Source organism: Lithobates pipiens, unplaced genomic scaffold (genome assembly GCF_037356315.1).
Source record: "Lithobates pipiens isolate NorthernLeopardFrog02 unplaced genomic scaffold, aLitPip1_a1.2 Scaffold_8, whole genome shotgun sequence".
In the NCBI taxonomy this organism is placed as follows: Eukaryota; Metazoa; Chordata; class Amphibia; order Anura; family Ranidae; genus Lithobates; species Lithobates pipiens.
Window position 1 is genome coordinate 234,658,132 of NW_027507903.1, and position 22,344 is coordinate 234,680,475.

At 41.8% G+C, this 22,344-nt stretch overlaps 1 protein-coding gene across 1 annotated transcript; it reads left to right on the plus strand.

Annotated features, from left to right (window-relative positions):
- Positions 1–2,236: 2,236 nt before the first annotated feature.
- Positions 2,237–22,096, plus strand: BBS10 (Bardet-Biedl syndrome 10). Its single transcript, XM_077474161.1, has 3 exons — positions 2,237–2,356; positions 17,767–17,968; positions 20,005–22,096. The coding sequence occupies exons 2-3, from the start codon at positions 17,775–17,777 to the stop codon at positions 21,857–21,859; spliced, it is 2,049 nt and encodes a 682-aa protein (XP_077330287.1). The 5' UTR covers positions 2,237–2,356; positions 17,767–17,774; the 3' UTR covers positions 21,860–22,096.
- The last annotated feature ends 248 nt before the right edge of the window (positions 22,097–22,344 follow it).

A 22,344-nucleotide genomic window follows, 5' to 3' on the forward strand; every position in this document is an offset into this window, starting at 1 on the left:
TGGAATTTTCACAGGTTTTGCAAATTCAATTATTTGCTGATCCGAAAAATTATCCGATCCGTGACTCTGATCCGAGGAATGATTTGAGCCGTTGCACCCCTAATATATAATTCCTTTTTTTTTTTTTTTTTTTAACTCGGTTTCAGCCAAGTGCATCCTGAGTTTTTGGTTTCCACACCAAAATGTCCTTTCGGTGCACCTCTACTTATAACCCTCTAAAATCAAAAAAGTTTTGCTTTTAGTTCTGCTTTAGGTTTATTTAATTTATTGGACTTCACAGTTTAATTATTTGTTAGTGATCTATACAATAAAAGGATTTAAAGCTAGTGTAAAATCGTGAAATAATTTGATGAAAGTCTAAAAGGTGTAAAAAAAAAAAAAGAAAAACAAACTGTAACTTCTCCATCAAGTCTGTGAAAATCGGAGAATTGGAAAACCCGTTGCATACATACTTATAGATTATGTGACATCACTCCACTTCCCAGTTCTGGCCCCCTGGATGATCCTAATCTTCAGTAGTCACATTCTCCACAATGGAAACTAATTGCAGAAGTGAAGGTGAGACACCATGGCCATAGCAGGTTGTTTGAGGTGGAAATCTTCCAATTGGAATATCTGAAGTGTGGATACACACTTTAATACAACATACTAGGGGGTAGTGCATACCTCCCAAAATTTTGAGATGGGAATGAGGGACACCTACTTGCAAACGTATGTAGGCATAGGACACGCCCCCTGACACACACCCTTAAAGTGGTTGTAAACCCTTACAAACCACTTTGACCTACTGGTAAGCCTAGATTAAGGCTTACCTGTAGGTCCAAGAAATATCTCCTAAACCTACACGGTTTAGGAGACATTAACTAAAAGGCAGTGACAGCTGTCTACAGCGGCACGCAGGCGCACTATCGCCGTTGGCAGCATGCCGCTGCTAACAGCGATATGCCATTAGTGGCAGCTCCCGTGCGCATGGGCGGGAGTGACGTCATCGCTGCTCCGGCACTGTGAGTGGCCGGAGAAGATGGACGCTTCGGACTACAGGGGACAGCGGTGACATCGCTGGCTCCTGTGTCAAGTAAGTGACACATAATGGGCTACTATGCAATGCATAGTAGCTCATTATGCTTTACCTTTGCAGGGAGACAGAGGAAGTAAACCCTTCAGGGTTTACTTCCTCTTTAAAGGAGAATTAAGCAAAAAAAGGTTAATTAGATCCACAATGACTTTTTTATTTTTTTATCACTCCTATTCCTTTATATTGGCTTTTAACATTACAAATGCAGCAATTTAGAAATTGAATGAAAGGCGTAGCATTTGGAAATAATTTTGAAAGATAAAAAGTGCATTTTAGATACAACTATATGGATCAGACCCAAATGAGGGGCAAAGAGGGGCAGAGGGACATTGCTCCAAATCAGGGACAGTTGGAGAGCTATGGTAGTGTGCTCATAGGTGATCATGTTACAAGACATCACTTCTTTTGATGTTTACATTACTACTAAATTCAAAGGAAGATCTTTTCTAATTTGTAGAGCGGGGCTTTAAATTTCTCATTAGCAAAAAGATTGTAGATTATTGTAGTGATGACATTGCAGGTGTCACGTCACATTCGGCTACCCATCACATTTTCCTACCTGCTGAAATGCGCATGTGCGACGCCGCCATATGCGTTCCAACACAGGGTCACGCGCCACGTTTCGTGCATGGCCCCGCTTCACTTGGCATAATTATAATCTAACTCTATGTCCACTTGGATGGTGAGGCTTGAACCTGGACTCAGGGGTGTAGGCACAAAATTCTGCGCAGGCGCAGATCGCCACAGTGTTGGAACACATATGGCGGCGTTGCGCACATGCAGTCCAGCGGGTAGCCAAATGTGACAAAATACCGGTCTCCTTTGCAATGAAAATCCTGCCTGCTCACAGTGAGGTACGTTGGAACTTTAGTTCTGCTTTAAACTTTAAGTATGAGAGATAAAAGTTGATTGGTTGTCACGCACAGCAGCTCAGTAAATTCGCTTCTATGTGTGAACGATTCCTGCCCCACATATTTATTATCAGAATTATTAAAAGTATTGTAAGAACAGACTGTAATGCGTAGTATCCGCCCACATCTCTGCTGCCATCGCATCTACGTGATCTACGTAGAGCTGCCTACACCTCTTGATCACACGTACTACGTACAGCTACCTACACCTCTACTCCAAACACAGCAGCACGCAGGCGCAGCCCGGGCCCGTTGCCATGGATACGTGCGTGTGTATGAACGTGCAGACGTCGCCTGCGGCTAGGAGACGTGAGGATTCTCTGGCTGTGGTTACTGGTTGGCAGAGTGCGTTCCACGCTCGGTGACCACGGTAAGGAGGATGTGTGTAGTAGTCAGTATAAGCTGTGCCGTCCTCTATGTGTGTGAGAGCTTGTCAGAGGGCACAGGGGGAGTCTATGGCGCTGCCACTTAATATTGCATTGCTTGGCCATTCCTAAAACAAATCATTTCATCTGTCCTCTGCAGGCACAGCTATGTAGTCTCTTCACATAGGCTGGTGGCTGTACAGCCTTTTCACTACTGATGTTAGCACTCTACTAATCAATTACTCTTTTGGCCTGGAATTAGAACACCTGTCAGATTTATAGTGCTAGTGGGGACACTAGTGCTGGTGACACCCTGGGATTTCCACTCACTACCTGTTTTAGGTATGGGGACGGGTAGTAAAATCTCCCCAGCAGTGGCAGCTGGTGCTAAATATTTGGTCCCCCAGAGACAGAAGGGAAGGCAGCAGTTGCTGAAAGTGCACCACCACCCCCCCCCCCCCCCCCATGGGACCATGGGAGGCGGTGATCACTGCAAGCACCCATCCCACGTTAGACAGACCTTACCTTATGAGGCAGGGGGAGGCTGAATAGGAAGTGTGTCCTGACTGAGACACGATTGACCAGGGCCTAAGACTCCCTGGCCAATTGGGGCTTCTTGATTGGCCAGGAGAAGAATCAGTGTGACAATAGCTAATATTCATTCGCTATTGTCACTCAACTCGGTGGACTCTGGGTGCAGTGCTCTGCACCCTGAATCCACCCTTTTTTAAGCCAATTAGAGCCTGTAGCTCCAATCACGTGCTTCTAAAAAAAAAAAAAAATCCCATTGGAATCCATGGGTCTGACATCCTGCATGTAGATTGGGGTCTGGACACATGGATTAGAGTGGCGGCACCCTGTATGGACCGGCCGCTACTAATCCCCAGTGGGACACAGATGGAAAATAAACCTCCCTTGCACAAAAGGTTTTACTTTTAGTTCTACTTTGTTTTTTTTCTTTATTGAACTTCACAATTGAATTATTCGTTTTTTATTTAATTGTTTTTGTAATCTATAAAATAAAGAAATAAAAGCATGTAAAATTATTGGAAAGTTTTTTTTTTTTTTGTTTGTTTTTTTCCACTAGAAGACCAGGCCTTTTCTGAAACTTTTTGTTTAAGAGTTTAAATCTGTATTTTTTGCTAGAAAATTACTTAGAACCCCCAAACATTTGTGTGTGTGTATGTATATATATTATAAAATCTTAGCACCCTAGAGAATAAAACGACAATCGTTGCAATATTTTATGTCACACTGTATTTGCACAGTGGGCCCACTTTGATCTGCGGGCCAAGTTCACGCCACATGCAGTCCAGTGTGTTTATTTTCTGCATCAAAAATGCATGGATAGTAGGTTATATGGTTTTCAATGCCATAGTTCACACCAGTACCTTCCAGTAAAAAAAGTAGGACATGCTGCATTTTTCCTGCACTGGGCTGTACTGGAACACAGTAAAACATATCAAGAACACACTGGAACACACATGTTCCTTTTTAAGGTTAAGAAAAAAGAGGGGAGAAAATGCACTGGACTGCATCAAAAACACGTTAAAAACGCACATGCAGAAAAACATCTGGAACGCATGCGGACTGTGTTTCTGTGGTGTGAATTGGCCATAGTAAAAAAATAAAAATACCAGAGGTTATGGCAGCTGCTCAATATTTTTTCCTCTTGCTGCTGTATCTGAGCCAATGAGGAGCAAGAGAGCCTCGGCTCTCTTGCACATTGCTGGATCAAGATGGGGCTCAGGTATGTTTTTAGAGGAAGCTGCAGGGTGAGCTGCATGCAGAAGATTTTTTTTTTTTTACCTTACTGCATAGAATGCAACAAGGTAAAAGAACCTCAACCACTTTAAAGGCAGTGGAAAATCATGTAAGAAGTTGTTAAAACCGTAAGGTTAAAAGGTAAAATAATTATATCTTGCGACAATTAAAGTGGAACTTTAGCCCGATAATTAAGGTAAAACTTATTTACTTATTTTTAGAGTTTTGGACAGTGTGGTGAGGGATTAGAGCTCCTGTCAGTTTTAATTGCTATATGTGTCCCCATTAGGACATATATATCCTGTTTACCATTATTTGTGAAAGTAAAAGAAAATCCCAAATTTTGGGTTGTCTCCAGAAAAGTAATGGAGGGGAAATCTTCCAATGGGGACACTAGTTCTGGTGACATGGGGTCCCCAAGAAATTCCCTTAATTTTCAGGGATGTCCTCTAACTTCCTGTTTGGCAATGAAGGGAAATCTCCGCAATAGGACACAAAATGAAAAGAAAAATGTTGCCTATAGTTCTACTTTAAGTCCTGATTACTTCATGCTAGCCCCCTTTTCAAGTATAGCTGTGTAAAACATAAAAAATAAGTGCCTATACTAGAGGTTGACCGATATATCGGCCGATATTTGGCGTTTTTTAATTAATGCAGGCAGATTACATCTTCAGCGCGACTTGCAAATGACTTCTGTAATAGAAGACAATGCAAGTTGCCTGAAGACTTCAGTGGAGTGACTTGTCTCCTCTCTGGGCAGTCTGCCAAGAAAAGAGCAAAGAGATACAATGTTTATAATTATCAATGATCTGAACTCTGTGGAGGAGATCTCAGTTTAACCATTTAAAGACTAAATCTTTTCTGACACTTGATGCTTACAAGTAAAAATCCTGTATTTTCTGCTAGAAAATCACATATCAACCACCAAAAATTATATATATATTTTTAGCAGAGACCCTAGGGAATAAAATAGCAGTTGTTTCAATATTATATGTCACACGGTATTTGCGCAGAGGTCTTTCAAATGCAATTTTTTTGGGAAAAAATACATTAACTAAGACAGTAAAGTTAGCCCATTTTTTTCATCCAAAAGTTTTGATTACCTGTTTTTGTGTATTTTAGCATATAGTTTTTTTTTTTTTATCTAAATTATACATACAAGTGAACTGATTGGAGGTTTGTTTTATTTAATAAATGTAAGAAATTTTCTGTATCACTTATTAGGCTGCTTTCACATTGGAGCGGGCAGGCGTTTGACGGTAAAACTGTGCTAGAATTTTAGCGCCGCTATTCGACTGCTAGCAGGGCACTTATAATCCAGCTAGCGGCTGAGGAAGGGGATCAATGTGCCCGTGAAGCGCCGCTGCCAAATCGCATTGTAGGCGCTTCGGCAGTGGTGCCCATTCATTTCAATGGGCAGGAGTGGTGGAGGAGGTATACACCACTCCAAAGATGCTGCTTGCAGGACTTGTTTTTTTAACGTCCTGCCAGTGCATTGCCTCTGTGTGAAAGCACTCAGCTTTCATACAGACTGCAGAAGAGCCATTTTGCATGCACTTTACAGGTGCTATTTTTAGCCCAAAAGCGCCTGAAAATGCATCAGTGTGAAAGGTGTCTAACTGTTAGATTTTATGAGATGAAGGGGAAAAAAAATAAATCGGCCTAACATATCGGCCCATAAAAATGGGCATCATATATCGGCCATCAGCCGCCGTGATTTCTAAATATTGGCATCGGCCAGAGAAAGTCCTGTAATGCATAGTCTCATTCTGCTCTGCACAGCCCCATTTGTCCTGTGTTCTCGGCACTGTGCCATTAATCAGAGCAGTGAGAGAATCTCACTAGAGGCTAATATACTGACAGCTTTAAGGTTTACTGCTGCTGAGGGGGAGGAAGCAACAGGAATGAGGATGACTGTGCAGAGGGAACACAAATTTGGGAATAGAGAAAAGAAAAACAGGACAAATTCTGCTGCCAGAGAGATGCAAAAGAATTAAACTTAAAAGGCGGTGTCTTATCTTATCTCCATGATACTCCCCCCGTGGGCAGTCTGTGAACATCAGTACTGTAAAACTTCTGTCAGCCTTCCTCTGTAGATGAGCCAAGACATACAATCAAATGGAAATGTGCACATTTTAATTACAGACATATACCTGTAGTTTTTTAAACTAAGGAGAGGGGGTGGTTACTCAGTAAGCAAGTGACTGATTTGGGCTTTAACAAAATGGAGGCCTTGGGCAAAAAGAAACAGGAGCGTTGCTGGAGGCAATTTACAGCACACACTAATTTTGATAGCGTATTAACCATTGCCGACCGCCGCACGACGATATAAGTCGACAGAATGGCACGGACAGGCATATGGGCGTATGGTGCCTGCGGCGGCCCCCTTTCCAGGCGCAGTCTGGCGACGAGTGGGCTTCTGCCTGTTAACTGTAAAAACTGTTATCGCTAAATGTTCTGCTTTTAAGCTGCAATATCATCAATTTGTTTAGATATGATTTAAAGTGTCTTTCCTGAAAAAAATATAAACTTTCCTTTGCAAAGTTCCCACAATATATAAACATTAGCATTATGCTCCATTTTTCATAGCTTTACTGTACATTATAATAATAATTTACCTGGTGATCCTCAATATAACCTTGTTTCCCGTGCTAGGTTGACAATTGCTTTCCTCCTCCAACAACCTATGTTCGGGGGGCCCCTCTACTGAGCATGCCTGGGTTGTTTCGTCTACATGCATCAGGCAATATGTCAATTCCTGCCCTCTGGTAAAAGCAAGGAATGTTACTGTTTTTCAGTGATCATATTGCTGCAGAGGAAATTTTTTAAAGTACGTTTATGTTGGGAAAAAGAAGCCATAAGAATTCCAACCAACTCCCCTTTCAGGCTGGGTTCACACCGCTGCGGCTGGAAGACCCGGGTGTGATTCGCACCGCACTGCAGTGCAAATCACATCCGATCTCTGTGCGATGCGAGTTCAGCCATACAGATAGTATGGCTGAATTCGCATCGCACCTGCCCCAAACTCACACAGGACCCTTTTTTTTGGTCCGCAGCAGAATCGGATCGCATGGGTGTTCACACCATGCGATCCGATTCCTGTCCGAGTTTGCAGATCGCACTGCGATATGCGAACTGATCTGGGGGTGTCATTAAGGTTTCACTGACACTCCCAGCAGTTCGCATAGGGCAGTGTGAACTGCCGGCGGGAGGCATGCAATGCGGGAAAACGCCACGGATTCGTGGCATTCCCGCATCGATCCAGTGTGAACCCAGCCTCAAAGGCATACCTTATCCTGAATACCATAAAACCAAAAACTATTGAGAATGAGACTTTGACTAATGTAACTGCTGTGGTCTCCACTTGCTTTCGGGTCCTGTGCTGAGAGGCTGCCCGATTTTGAACACAGGAGGTTGGCCACTCAGTATGGGCACCATTCAGAGAATGCTTTGCATCACCGTCACTGCCCCACTTCTCCACCTTTTGCAATTGGAGACTTTGCATTCATTCAGATAATGCAAAGCATTTTCTGAATGGTGCCGAGCATCTGACCTCCTCTGTTCACAATGCATCAGGCCAGCTGCTCAGTACGGAACCTGAAACAAATGGAGATCACTGGAGAGGTGGGGCATCAGTCAGGTATGGTATATACATAGTTACTTAGGTCCAAGCTGGAGTGGAATTCATCTTTAAGGTATAGAAGTAGTCCACATCATTGGAAAATTGTTATAGATACACAATTAATTTTATTCAGTATAAAAGAATAAAAAAGGTAACACACACCTAAAAAGGTGTTATATATAAAACATATACCCAATATAGGGCTCGTAACAACATCTATATTAACTAACAAAGTCATTGTTTTGCTTACAGAATAAACACACATTCACAAATGTACATCAAATATATTGGCCTTAAAGAGAAACTTCAACTAAAAGGGGAAGTTACACTTGTTTGCACTACCCTCCACTGATACATTTGGCACTTGATTATGACAGGTACTCGTTCCCACTTCCTGTCAGATCTCCACGGCATCCTGAGCAGAAGTTTGCCCCCTCTCCCCCCCCCCCCCCCCCCCCCCGCAGCCTTCTGGGACATATCAGTGGTCCCAGAAGACTGCGGGACCATTCACAAAGCGTAATTTGCACAGTTGGAAAGCCACAAGCCTTCACTGTTGGTTTCCCTTACCTAAGATGGCGCTGTCTGGACTGAAAGCCATTTGAAGATTTCATTATGATTAAGCACTATAGCTAGTTTGAAACGTCAGCAATTTTTCCTTGTTCGCTGTGTTTGTTGAGCTGCGATGTGATTTTCCAATAAAAGAAAGAAGTGGTTTTCTGAAGAGTGTGCAGTCCCGAGCTTGTTTTTCGTCTGTTGCTTCCCAGCGGAAGAGACAGTTTACAGCCTGCATGTGTGCTCCTGGAGCGGTGAGATCCCTGCTCCTTCAGGTCAGCACATCGCTGGATCCCTGAACAGATAAGTGTCCTTTTATTAAAAGTCAGCAGCTACATTATTTGTAGATACTGAATTTACATTTTTTGGGGGAGACTGGAGCTCTTCTTTAGGATCCCCCAATATGTTTTGTGAACAATTCCACCTCTTCAGGAGGAATATCAAAGAGTAGCAATTTATTTTGTCATATGCTGAGGTTTTCAATCAAAAACCACAAGCCCCGTGTCTGCACTCCCAGCCGGTAAATGAAGTGGAAGGGGGACCTCAGGAGCTACCAAAATAGGTATCTAGGAACACCTAGTATTGTTTTGCTGGTGGTCAGTAGAAGAGCTCGTGCTCAAGATGTATCAACCTTGGATACATAATAGGATTGCATAATATATAAAACCTGTTATGCCAGTTAATCTGCCAGCATGTCTTTGGGGTGTGGAAGGAAACTGCAGTACCTGGAGGAAACCTTCACAAGCGCAGGAAGAACATGAAAACTCCATCCAGATTTGTCCTGGCCAGTATTCGAACCAAATATTCTCTCTCTCTGAAAGGCAGAAGTATTAACTACTAATAAAATAATATACAGATTTGCTGTTATACATCCCATTTGTTTTTCAGCACTTTTGCAGGAGATGCATAGAGATTCTTGTTTTTTTTTCTGGGGAAATAAAGCAGTGGCTGGCAGAAGTAGAGCATTGTGTGCCACTCTTCTCTCTGATGTTACTGCTGTTTTGCCCAGCGCCCATGGGGAGGGAAGAGCTATAATTGTATAAAGAACGAGTGTTCTCTGTGGAAGCAATGCTCTGATGCTGCACTTTCGGTCTTTGAAAAAAAATTACCATAGAGATGAAGCTTTTGTTTGCAAAAGCATTTTTATGTTTTGTAAAATGTATTCTTCAACTAATTTGCATTCAGCTTTTTTGTAATTTTGTGGAACATTATACAACGTGGCAGATTGTCAGCTGAGGTTTGGATTGAAAAAAAAAAAATTATTGATATTTTGTAATCTGGACATACTTCTTCTGTGTGTATTTTCTAATAACTATTAGCTATGTTTTTATGTACTGTAAATATTTTATACTTATGCGACTGCAAGCTGAACTCTGGGCACAAATTATATTCTTCAATAGCCACAAGGGATATACACTGATCAGACATAACTTTATGACCACCCACTTAATATTGAGTATGGCCCCCTTTTGCTAAAACAGCCCTTACCCATTGAGGCATGGACCCCAAAGTAACATCTACATCAGGTATCTCAAACTGGCGGCCCTCTAGCTGTTGCAAAACTACAAGTCCCATGAGGCATTGCAAGCCTGACAGTTACAATCATGGTTACCACAGACAGGGGCATGATGGGACTTGATCTACATGAATGGTAGGACCCAGCAGAACATTGCCCAAAGCACCACACTGCCGATGCCTTCTTATACCAATCCTGGTGCCATCTCTTCCCCTGGTAAATTATGCACACGCACCAGGCCATTCACATGATGTAAAACAAAACGTGATTCATCAGACCAGGCCACCTTCTAGTGTGCCATAGTCAAGTTCTGATGTTCATGTGACCATTGTAGAAGCTTTTGGCTATGGACATGGGTCACCATGGGCTTCACAGCCCCATACACAACAAACTGCGATGCCCATTTTTCCTGCTTTAACCACTTCAGCCCTGGGAGAATTTACCCCCTTGCTGACCAGAGCACTTTTTGCGATACACCTAAAAGTCCTTTTTTTCCCACAAATAGAGCTTTCTTTTGGTGGTATTTGATCATCTCTGCGTTTTTTTTATTTTTTGTGCTATAAACAACAAAAGAGCAAACATTTTGAAAAAAAAAGCAACATTTTTAACTTTTTGCTATAATAAATATCCCCCAAAAATATATAAAAAAAACATTTTTTTTCCTCAGTTTAGGCCGATATGTATTCTTCTACATATTTTGGTAAAAAAAAAAATCGCAATAAGCGTATATTGATTGGTTTGCACAAAAGCTATAGCATCTACAAAATAGGGGATAGATTTATGGCAGTTTTATTATAATTTTTTTTTTATTAGTAATGGTGGCGATCTGCAATTTTTATCATGACTGTGAGATTATGGCAGACACATCGGACACTTTTGACACTATTTTGGGACCATTGTCATTTATACAGCGATCAGTGCTATAAAAATGCACTGATTACTGTATAAATGACGCTGGCAGGAAAGGGGTTAAGTGTGTCCTAGGGATTGATTCTAACTGGGGGGGGGGGGGCTACCTAGGACATGACAGCAATCACTGCTCCCGATGACGGGGAGCATGAGATCCCTGTCATGTCACTAGGCAGAATGGGAAAATGCATTGTTTACATAGGCATCTCCCCATTCTGATGCTCTGTGATACGATCGCGGGATACCAGCGGACATCGAGTCCGCGGGCCCCTGCTGTCGCGAAGCACGTGGCGGGCATGCGCGCCCACAATGCCTCTTCTTCAAGGGCACATGCCCGTACACCCATTTGTGCAGCTGTGCTGACGTATATCGTCGTGCACTGGTCAGCTAGCGGTTAACCATGTCAACTCCATGGACAACATGTTCACTTGCTGCCTAATATATCCCACCAATTTTCAAATGCGAGATATTCCCTTTACCTGTCAGTGGTCAATATGTTATGGCTGGTCGGTGTAAATCCACTTTATGTGCACCCTGATATTACCTTGTGAAAGGAACAGTGCATCATCAGTTTGCTACGTATAGCCTGTGCAGAGAGCGGAGCTGTAGGAGAGACCTAGCAGGCCCACCCATTAGAGGCTGCCTTCAAGAATCTACAGGGAAGGGGGGCGGACACAAGACCACTCACCCTGCACACCGACAGAGAGCAGTGGTGACAGTTCTATATTACAGAAGTTTCTAACACAAGGGAAATGTTCACGCCAAGATTTAAGTAAGAATACACATGCCTTCTCTATTTAGACAATGGGGAGGTTTACTGAAACTGGAGAGGGCAAAATCTGGTGCAGTTGGACATGGTAGCCAATCAACTTATAACTTCAGCTTGTTAAATAAAGCTTTTACAAAAAAACAAAAAAAACTGTAAGCTGGTTTCTATGCAGAGTTGCCCCAGATTTTGCACTTTCCAGTTTAGTAAATAAACCCAAATATGTGCTTATCCTGGAGTTCAGTTTTAAAGTGTATGTGAAACCATTATTTTTTTTTTCCTTTTGCGTAGAGTTGGGAGGTTGAAGGGAGTTGTCAGGTTTTATTTGCTAATTTAAAAAGAAAACCTCACGCTTAGTTATGTTAACATTAAAGTTGCTGCAAAAGAAACTGCACTGCCTTCTTAAATAACAATAAATTCATGAGGTGAACTCCCACACGTGCATGTGATGAGACACTATTTCATTAAAAAAAGCTCAAAAGCTGTGCAAATTCAGCACAATAAATAAATGAAAATACATTACATTAATAGTTATTGATGAATTGTATCTAAAATGCAAAAATATATAAAATGACAAAAAAAAAAAAAAAATCATAAATCACTCATAATAAAAAGTCAATAATCTTATAAAGTCCATCGACAGGCATAACAAAGTGTTCTGTGCTCCAATATAAAATGTTCTCTAGTGCTCAAGGTGCTTGTAAGACAATGAGGCCTCTTACCAGACCACAATGATCTTCATTTATAGAGATCAATTGCTCTTAATTTTACACATTGACCTATCCCACTGCTTGTCACTTGGTTAATTGCACTCTCTCCTGAGAAGTGATTTACCTATGAGGCTCACTCTTCAGGTGACGGGCTGCGCCACACACCCCTATACTTAAATATTTTTTTACACTGTTGCTGCCCCAACTTTGGAGCCCCCCCCAGGGCAGGCAGCAGACCAGCCTACATGTAAGCATGGAATGTAATAGTTTATATATGATTAAATGGTTTAATAAAAAACCGTAACATTAATAAAAAATAAGTTAAAAAAAAAAAAAAAACATTAATGTTTCAGTGTTTTTTTGTTTTGTTTTTAATTGAACATGTAATCATATGTCTATTTTGATACGGGCTGACTGTTTACAAGCTGCAGGGCTTGTGAATGAACTACAAAAGTGCTCATCAGCACCCTTGCAGTTCATAGAGGCCTACAAGCTGCCAGCTTCAATGGATGATGGTACTTGTAGTTCTCGCATTCACAGATCGCTGTAAATGAATGACGAGGCTAGAGGTTGACCGATATGCGTTTTTCTCTGGCCGATGCCGATATATTTAGAAATCGTGGCGGCCGATGGCCGATATATGATGCCGATTTTTTTTTTGGGCCAATATGTTAGGCCGATTTATTTATTTTTTCCTTTTTTTTTTTTTTTTCCCCCCTTCATCTCATAAAATCTAAGTTGGACACCTTTCACACTGGGGCGTTTTTCAGGCAATTTTGGGCTAAAAATAGTGCCTGTAAAGTGCCTTCAAGATGCGCTGGCAGGATGTTAAAAAAAAAAAAAAATCCTGCAAGCAGCATCTTTGGAGCGGTGTAAACCACTCCTCCACCGCTCCTGCCCATTGAAATGAATGGGCACCACTGCTGAAGCACATGCAATGCGATTTTGCAGCAGTGCTTCACTGCCCCGCTAGCAGCCGAATAGCGTGGCTAAAATGACGGTAAATCGCTGCTAAAACTTGCAGCGTTTTACCGTCAACGCCTGCCCGATCCAGTGTGAAAGCAGCCTTAAGTGATGCAGAAAATTTCTTACACATTTATTAACCATTTATTAACCACAACCGCCCATTGCCGATTAACTGCTTCAGGGCGGTTGTTTAACTCTGAGAGGCCGTTAATTAACGGCCTCCCAGAATTCTGCTCTCACGCGCCCCCTAGGGCACGCACACGAGATCATCCGTGCATCACGGATCACGGTAAACAGCCGCTCGTCACGGCCGTTTACCACGTGAACGCTCCGTCAAATGACGAAGTGATCACTTGTAAACAAACCGGCGTCATGTTATGATGCCGGTTCCTCCCTCCCCCTCTCTGTACCAATCGGTACAGCGGAGGGGAAAGAGATCGGTGTTAGCAGCGCTGTGGGCTGCATCTGCAGTGCCCACATCGCTCCTCACCGAATTTAACCCCTCAATTCCCTGCCATTACTCTGCAATACCCCGCCATTACTCTGCAGTACCCCGCCATTACTCTGCAGTACCCCGCCATTACTCTGCAGTACCCCGCCATTACTCTGCAGTACCCCGCCATTACTCTGCAGTACCCTGCCAATACTCTGCAGTACCCTGCCAATACTCTGCAGTACCCTGCCAATACTCTGCAGTACCCTGCCAATACTCTGCAGTACCCTGCCATTACTCTGCAGTACCCTGCCATTACTCTGCAGTACCCTGCCATTACTCTGCAGTACCCGCCATTACTCTGCAGTACCCCCCAATACTCTGCAATACCCCCCAATACTCTGCAATACCCCGCCAATACCTGCCAATACCCCGCCAATACTCTGCAATACCCTGCCATAAATTGCCATGCCCAGCCATACTTGGAGATACCCTGCAATACCCAGCCATACTCGGTGATACCCTGCAATACCCAGCCATAGATGCCCCCCCACCCCTCACCGCCCCCCGGTGCTTCTACCAACTCGCCAATACGATCAAAGCCAGAATCCTTTTTTTTTTATTTTTTTTTTTTTATTTCAGGCTTCCCAGCCTAGAGGTGAGATGTGGGGTCATATTGACCCCCAGATTTCACTGTAAAGAGGACCTGTCATGCCATATTCCTATTACAAGGGATGTTTACATTCTTTTGTAATAGGAATAAAAGTGATCAAAAATTTATTTTTGGGGAAAAAAATGTCAAACTAAAATAAATAAAGTAAAATGAACAATAAAAAATAAATTAAAATAATTTAAAGTGCCCCTGTCCCCATGTGCTCGCATGCAGAAGCGAACGCATACATATGAAAACGGTCTTTAAACCACACATGTGAGGTATCGCCGTGAACGTTAGAGCGAGAGCAATAATTCCAGCCCTAGACCTCCTCTGTAACTCAAAACATGTAACCAGTAAAAAAAATTTAAAGCTTCGCCTATGGGGATTTTTAAGTAGTGACGTTTGGCGCCATTCCACGGGCATGTGCAATTTTGAAGAGTGACATGTTCGATATCTATTTACTCAGCATAACTTCCTCTTTCACTTTGTGTAAAAATTAGGCTAACTTTACTGTTTTTTTTTTTTTTTTTTTTAAAGCACAAAACAGTTTTTTCCCCCAAAAAAATGCGTTCAAAAAATTGCTGTGCAAATTCCATGTGAGATAAAAATTTGCAATAACCACCATTGTATTCTCCAGGGTCTTTGCTAAAAAAAAATATATAATGTTTTGGGATTCTATGTAATTTTCTAGCAAATAAATGATGATTTTTACATGTAGGAGAGAAATGTCAGAATTGTCCTGGGTGCTCCAGAACGCCTGATGGCGCTCCCTGCATTTTGGGCCTCTGTATGTGGCCACGCTGTGTAAAAGTCTCACACATGTGGTATCGCCATACTCAGGAGTAATAGCAGAATGTGTTTTGGGGTGTAATTTGTGGTATGCATATGCTGTGTGTGAGAAATAACCTGATAATATGACAATTTTGTGGAGAAAAAAAAAAGTAAAAAAAATCTTGATTTTGCAAAGAATTGTGGGAAAAAATTACAACTTCAAAAAACTCATCATGCCTCTTACTAAATACATTGGAATGTCTTCTTTCCAAAAAGGGGTCATTTGGGGGGTATTTGTTCTTTTCTGGCATGTTAGGGTCTCAAGAATTGAAATAGGCCGTCAGTACTTCAGGTGTGATCAATTTTCAGATATTGGCACCATAGCTTGTGGACTCTAACTTTCACAAAGACCAAATAATATCCACCAATTTGTACTTATTTTTACCAAAGATATGTAGTAGTATAAATTCTGCAAAATTTTATAACAGAAACGAAGAAAACTTTTTTTTTTTTACAGAATTTTCGGTCTTTTTTCTTTTATAGCACAAAAAATAAAAAACTGAGAGGTGATTAAATACCACCAAAAGAAAGCTCTATTTGTGTGAAAAAAAGGACAAAAATTTCATTTGGGTACAGTGTTGCATGAGTAATTGTCATTCAAAATGTGAGAGCACCAAAAGCTGAAAATTGGTCTGGTTATTAAGGGTGTTTAAGTACCCAGTGGTCAAGTGGTTAAACAAAACAAACCTCCAATCAGTTCACTTGTATGTATAATTTAGATAAAAAAAAAAAAAAACTATTTATTAAATACACAAAAACAGGTACTCAAAACTTTTGGCCGAAAAAATAAAAAGGGCTAACTTGCGTTTGAAAGACCTCTGCGCAAATACCGCGTCACATAAAATATTGCAACAACCGCTATTTTATTCCCTAGGGTCTCTGCTAAAAAAAATATATATGATTTTTGGGGCTTCTGAGTGATTTTCTAGCAGAAAATACTGGATTTTTACTTGTAAGCAACAAGTGTCAGAAAAGATTTAGGCCCCTTTCACACTGACGTCCCGTTCAGGCCCGCCTGTCAGTTTTTCAGGCGGACCTGAACGGGTGCTCCATAGAGCTCTATGGAGCGTCGGATGTCAGCGGTGACATGTCCGCTGACATCCGACCCGCTCCGATCCGAAAAAGTGTAACGGAGGAAAAAGCTATTTTTCCATCCGTCTGCGGATCGGATCGGGTGACGACGGGCACTGCGGTCCGTCGTCATCCGATCTCCCATAGGGGAGAGCGGCGCTGTGACAGGTCCGTCCCTGCGCAGTATGCAGAGACGGGCCTGTCATCTCCCTGCTCATCGGGGATCGGCGGAGTGATCCCCGCTGAGCAAACGGATATCCACGGGGCGGATCAGAGCTGATCCGCCCCGTGTGAAAGGACCCTTAGTCTTTAAATGATTAAACTGAGAACAAGGGAGTTCAGACCATTGAAGAAGAAACATTGTATCACTTTGATCTTTTCTTGGCAGCCTGCCCAGAGAGGAGGAAAGTCCTTCACTGATGTCTTCAGGCAACTTACATTGACTTCTATTACAGAAGTCTTTTGCAAGTCGCGCTGAACATGTAATCGGCTTTTTTATCAGCATAATCGGCCGATGCCGATTAATTAAAAAATGCCAAATATCGGCCGATATATTGGTCGACCTCTAGACGAGGCTGTGTTGATGCCACCCCGCACAGCTGTGCCATTTTGATAATGTGACAGCAGGTGTGGGGAGAAGGTCCTTATCCGCCATCACAGGAGGGGGGGGGGGGGCAGGTCTGGAGCATGTTACAAGTTACATCCGAATTATGGTTATGTGTAACATGCTCTGAAAGGTGAACTGATCCTTTAAGAGGATCCTCACTTTCAGGTATTTCTGCTTACTTCCTGTTTTAGTGTACAATGCAGTGAAGGTAAATCGCCCCAGTGGGACCCCCTGACGAGGCTTTTCACCATCCCGTCTGCAAAAAGTAATAAAAAGTTTTGATCTTAAGGGGCATTCAAACTGTTGCAGTGCGTTAGTGAGCATTTGAATGCGCTGCCAATGTACCAAAATATGGACCTGTGCAGTTTTTACTGTGCTGCATTGTGGTGTGCTGCAGTGCAAAAAAGTTCAAGATGCTTTGCCTTAATGCTTTGGATGCACTTGAAATAGAACAGAACCTCAATGCACTAATTTATATAATTCACAACTTCCTGCAGCACACCACAATGAATAGATCTAAATGGGCCCTTTGCTGAGAAATACAGGGGGTACCAATGCTGGCTTCCCATTCTATAATGCTAGTTGCCTGGATGTCATGCTGACTCCTGCCCTCTCTACCATTCTGAGACCTTTACCACTAATTTCCCACAATACAACACGTTCTGTGACTAGGCAGTGAAATCCTGTCATTTATTAATTTCTTCTACATTTAACACAATACATTGTCGGTCTCTGAGGACTGAAGGGGGTGAGCGAGTGTCAAAACGTTTCACTCAGGCAGCGGCTGCTGTCAACCCATACTGCACCAGATAGCTGCTGAGGGGCTGTGAAGGCAACATGAAGGGTAGATTGTTACAAGAAGCAGCAGCCTTCAGGATATGTGATACAAACCATTACATGTAACTAATGTATTAGGTGCTGTACCCCTAAAAAGAAATACAATTTCACAAAAAAGTTTATTAAACATCGGCTTTAAATTGGTTATATATAACTTATTTTTCTTGTTTTGACAGAAAAAGAAATGCTGCAGCATACAAATCATTTGGACATATCTAAAATTCTACAAGTGGCTGGATCATTGGAGAAAACAATATGTCACAGTTTTGGTCCAGAAGGGGGGCAGGTTCTCTTTATTAAATCCACTGGAGAGTTTATCATTACCAAAGATGGAAAAAAAATACTTGAATATCTCTTATTGGATCATCCTGTTGCAAGGTGGGTGATGTTATGGAGGGGAGTGGGTAAGAGTTGTAACCACTTTAAAATGGAACTTTACCCATAACAACTTGACAAAAAATAATTTTCTTTAGCAAGGAACATGCATTTCACATTAATAATTGTGATACCGAATCTAGTGTGTGCTGTGTATCGCCTCCAGCATTGCTCCGGTTTCTTTTTGCTGGAGGCTGCCATTTTGTTGAAGCTCAGTGCCCCTGAACAGCAGTAAATCATAAAGCGTAACTAAACCCATCAATTTAATATTTTCAAAAAACAGTTACTTTCCTGGAATGCCGGAATTGCTAACTGTCACATTTGCATGTGTTCTCAACCGAACTGTCAAACCATTAAATGGCTGGTGTCATAACTGATCATAAGTGCAGCACCATGGCAGTTGCAGATCAAACAAAAGCAGCTTCATTGGCTGTAAAGGATAGGAGGGTTTAAAGGATACGTTCACCTTTTTTGAACACGTTACAGGTTCCACCCGTAACATGTTCTCGCAGCTGCATTGAAAAAACATGGGCGTGCGGGGCTCCGCGAATGGGAAACTGCAAGTTCCGACAGCCTTTGCGGCTTTTGGCTTGTAGTTTTGATGAACTACCATGGCACTGTTGAGCACTTTATTCTTCCTGTCAGTGTGTATCTATCTGCCCATATGAGGTACAAGCAGACTTATAAACTGAGAAGTCTGCAGGACTTCTGCATGGCACCCGTGATCTGCTTATCCTGGGTGCAATGCTTTCCAGGCTCCTAGTGAAAAATGTTAAAAAATGCAAATTTTTTTTTTTTTACCTGCAAAAAGTTGTGCATTTATTTTATTTTTTTTTAAAAGGCGAACTTCTCCTTTAATTCCACTTTTAAGGCTGTCAGCAGATCGACCTCTACAAATTCATGCCTGAAGATAGAGAACAACTGAGCATATGCAGAGCGGCGTGGGACAATGTATTGCTGGACTTATAAGCACTTATTCTTGATGTTTTGCATAGCGCTACCTGCAAAATGGGTCAGTTATCTCCCTTCGTGCCGTTTTCTTCACTAGCGAGTGCCGTGACTGGTGGCGCATGCGTGGGAGTGACATCACGCGACTCTGGTCAGTCGCAGAGCCGGAATCCACAGCCCCGGAAGGAAGAGGGGCGAAGATGGATGTGGCCTCCAGCGGGGACATTGTGGGCTTTGTTTACAGGTATGTGCCACATAATGGGCTAGTATGCAATGCATACTAGCCCATTATGCTTTTACTTTGCAGGATACTAAAAGGGAAGTAAAACCCATCAGTAATTGTAAAGGCAGAAGTTTTTTTTTTATCTTAATGCGTTAAGATAAAAAAGCTTATTGTGTGCAGCAGCCATCCTAATACTTACCTGTGGACCATCAAGATCCAGCGATGTTGTAGGAGTGTCTTGGCTGCCCGGGACCCCCCTCCTTATTGGCTGAGACAGTAGCATGGCGCCATTGGCTCCCATTGCTGTCAAAGTCAGCCAGCCAGTCGGGAGACAAAGGCGGCAGGGCTGGACCGCGGCTCAGTGTCTGAATGGACACAGAGAGCTGTGACTCGGCTCGTGTGACCCATAGCAAGCTGCTTGCTGAGGGGGCACTCAACAGGAGGGAGGGACCAGGAGCACCAAAGAGGCACCCAAGAAGAGGAGGATATGGGCTGCTCTGTGCAAATACACTGCACAGGGCAGGTAAGTATGAAATGTTTGTTATTTTTAACTTTAAAAAAAATTGACTTTACAATCACTTTCATTATCAGACTAAAATTGCACTTTAATCCAGCAGAATCTATAAAAAGGGAAAAATCCTTTTATTTCACATATCTTTATATTGTTTTCTGTATTGTTGGCCATTTGAATTCAGTTAGTTCATTTTCAACTTTTGCTGTTACGTGTATTATATATCTATTATAATAAATGATGATATATATTATATTGCTGTGACTAAAGATGGATGATGCATATAGAAAAACGTATAATTATTCAAATACAATAACCACATGCAAAGTTACCTGTTTTGATTTTGTTTTTCCTTAGAATAATTGTGAACTGTGCCTCCAAGCATTACAGTGTTACTGGAGATGGTGTGAAATCATTTGTTTTGCTGCTGTGTGCTTTCCTCCGAGAAATCCAGAGAACGACTGATAAAAACGAGGACCTCATTTTATCTGGGGATTCGGCAGGGAAAGTGAGATATAAAAGGAAATGTCAGATGTTAAGAAGAATAAGCGATATGCTGTTGATTTTCCAGACCACAGTTCTGGAGCCTATCATAAAGAAGTGCCTAAGACCACACTTTCTTTCCATGTACACAAACCAGAACGGAAATGTTACATTGTGCAGAGCTTCTCTCCAACAAACACTGGATACATACTTTTGTGGAAGAAATACATATAACAACCAGGGATTCCTTAGTAGACTAGCCTGTGAATATATATTTAAATGTTTCACTTGTGCGGATGACATTCCGGAAGTAGTGAGCTTTGTGGACAAATTCTTCTCTGAGCTTCACACACAAGCTCCAGGATTTCCAGTTGAAAATTCCAGGATTCTGCCAGGCCTGATACTTCACCGAGATTTTTCTGTATACTGTCCAGTAGAGGGAGACCTGCAAGCGCTTATAGTGACAGATCAAATCCATCAGTCTCTTTCTGCATCCGGCATAGGCTTTGTTGTTTCTTCACACATTCAGCTACAGATTTCCCAGCAGTATCTGGAGCAAAGGACTGAAAATATAATGAAGCAATTTCAGATTAATAAAATCAAGCTGATATTATCCGTTGTTAAACAACATGAAATGGTTTCTTTCTATGCTAGACTGCATGGCATATCTATAGTAGAATGTATATCGTCAGAAGAGATTGATCTGCTTTGCACAGTCGTTGGGGTGACGCCTGTGTCTACGGTGCTCAGTGATCATCTTCAGAATAACTGTTTTCTGGTGAAGACTTGTCAGCCTATTTTAATTGGCGACAAAAAGTACGTACATCTTGTTTTCAGTGGTTCATTGGCCTGCAAGCCACACGGCATTGTGTTGTATGGGCCCGTCAAAGGTCTGAGTGAGCAGATTGCTTCGTCTTTTCATGGTGCTTTTAAAATGCTTAAACAGTTATTCCAGCCAGTAGATGCCAGCTGGGAACTGCCACTAAATAACCCAAACTTTTGTTTACCCAATAGAAGAGTGTCGGTGGAAGAACAAAGAGTAACTTGTAGCAATTGCCAGAATGACTCAGACTGCTCTGACTGCCATCTGCAAAGAATGGATCAATACACTCCTATGCAGTGCACATGCAATGTACCAGGAGACATTTCAGAACCAACATTACCAGTACCAACATGTTCCCAGTTATGTACAGGTATTCATATGTGTTTACATCAGCCAGAACAAAGCATTCAGCAAGCAGTGGAAGAAGAACCTGCACAATGGTTAAGATGTTCAGTGAGTCTTAAACCAATATTAAAATTGCCTGCAGATGTCATTTCACATAAGCAGGATATATCTACAAATAAGTATACACATATCGGACTCGTATTACCAAGCAGGGGAGTATTTGAAATGTTATTGCATCATCATCTCCACAATTTTGCCAAAACGTGCCAGGAGGCAGAGCTCGCAATGGTTTGTACTGTTTTTGGAGAAGCCCTCTTATGTATTCCCAAACATATATACAAAGCTAAGAAGGAAAGTTTTCCACTTGTATACAAACAATGCATTGATGCAATAAAAAGCAAAGAGCCAGTAGACATAACCCAGACAGGTCTTGAATCAGTGTCTTGCAAATACCAATTGATGGCTTCAGTACTCCAATGCATTAGTAAACTTGTGACAGTAGATTTAATTATTGGTATCAAGAAAGGGTCTCAGAGTGATTTCTGTGAAGAAATAAATTGAGGGCATATGACTTCTTGCACTAAGATGATAATTCTGCATTCATACCCAGTATCTCAAATGTTTATTCATATCTTCTAATGTTTATTTATATAATATGTGTATTTATGAATGTGAGTTGGGGACCTTAGATTGTAAGCTCCTCGAGGGCAGGGACTGATGTGAATGTACAATATATATGTAAATACGTAAATTGATGGCGCTTTATAAGTACCTATAATAAATAATGAGTTAACCCTTTGTTATCCCAAATTGAGTGAGACAAAGCACAACAGATCATACCTTTCACTCAGTTTTGCTATAGTTCATTTGTTGGGACAGTGCTGCCAGATGTGGTGGTCACAGAAAGGCATGTGAAGAAGCTACTATGAGCCTATGTTGTATTGCTGCAGCTTGTTTAGTGCACTTATGGTGTTGATGGGCTTGTGTTAAATTATTATAATGTTGCGGTCTTATTAATGAAAGATTTATATTTACCACTTTGTTTA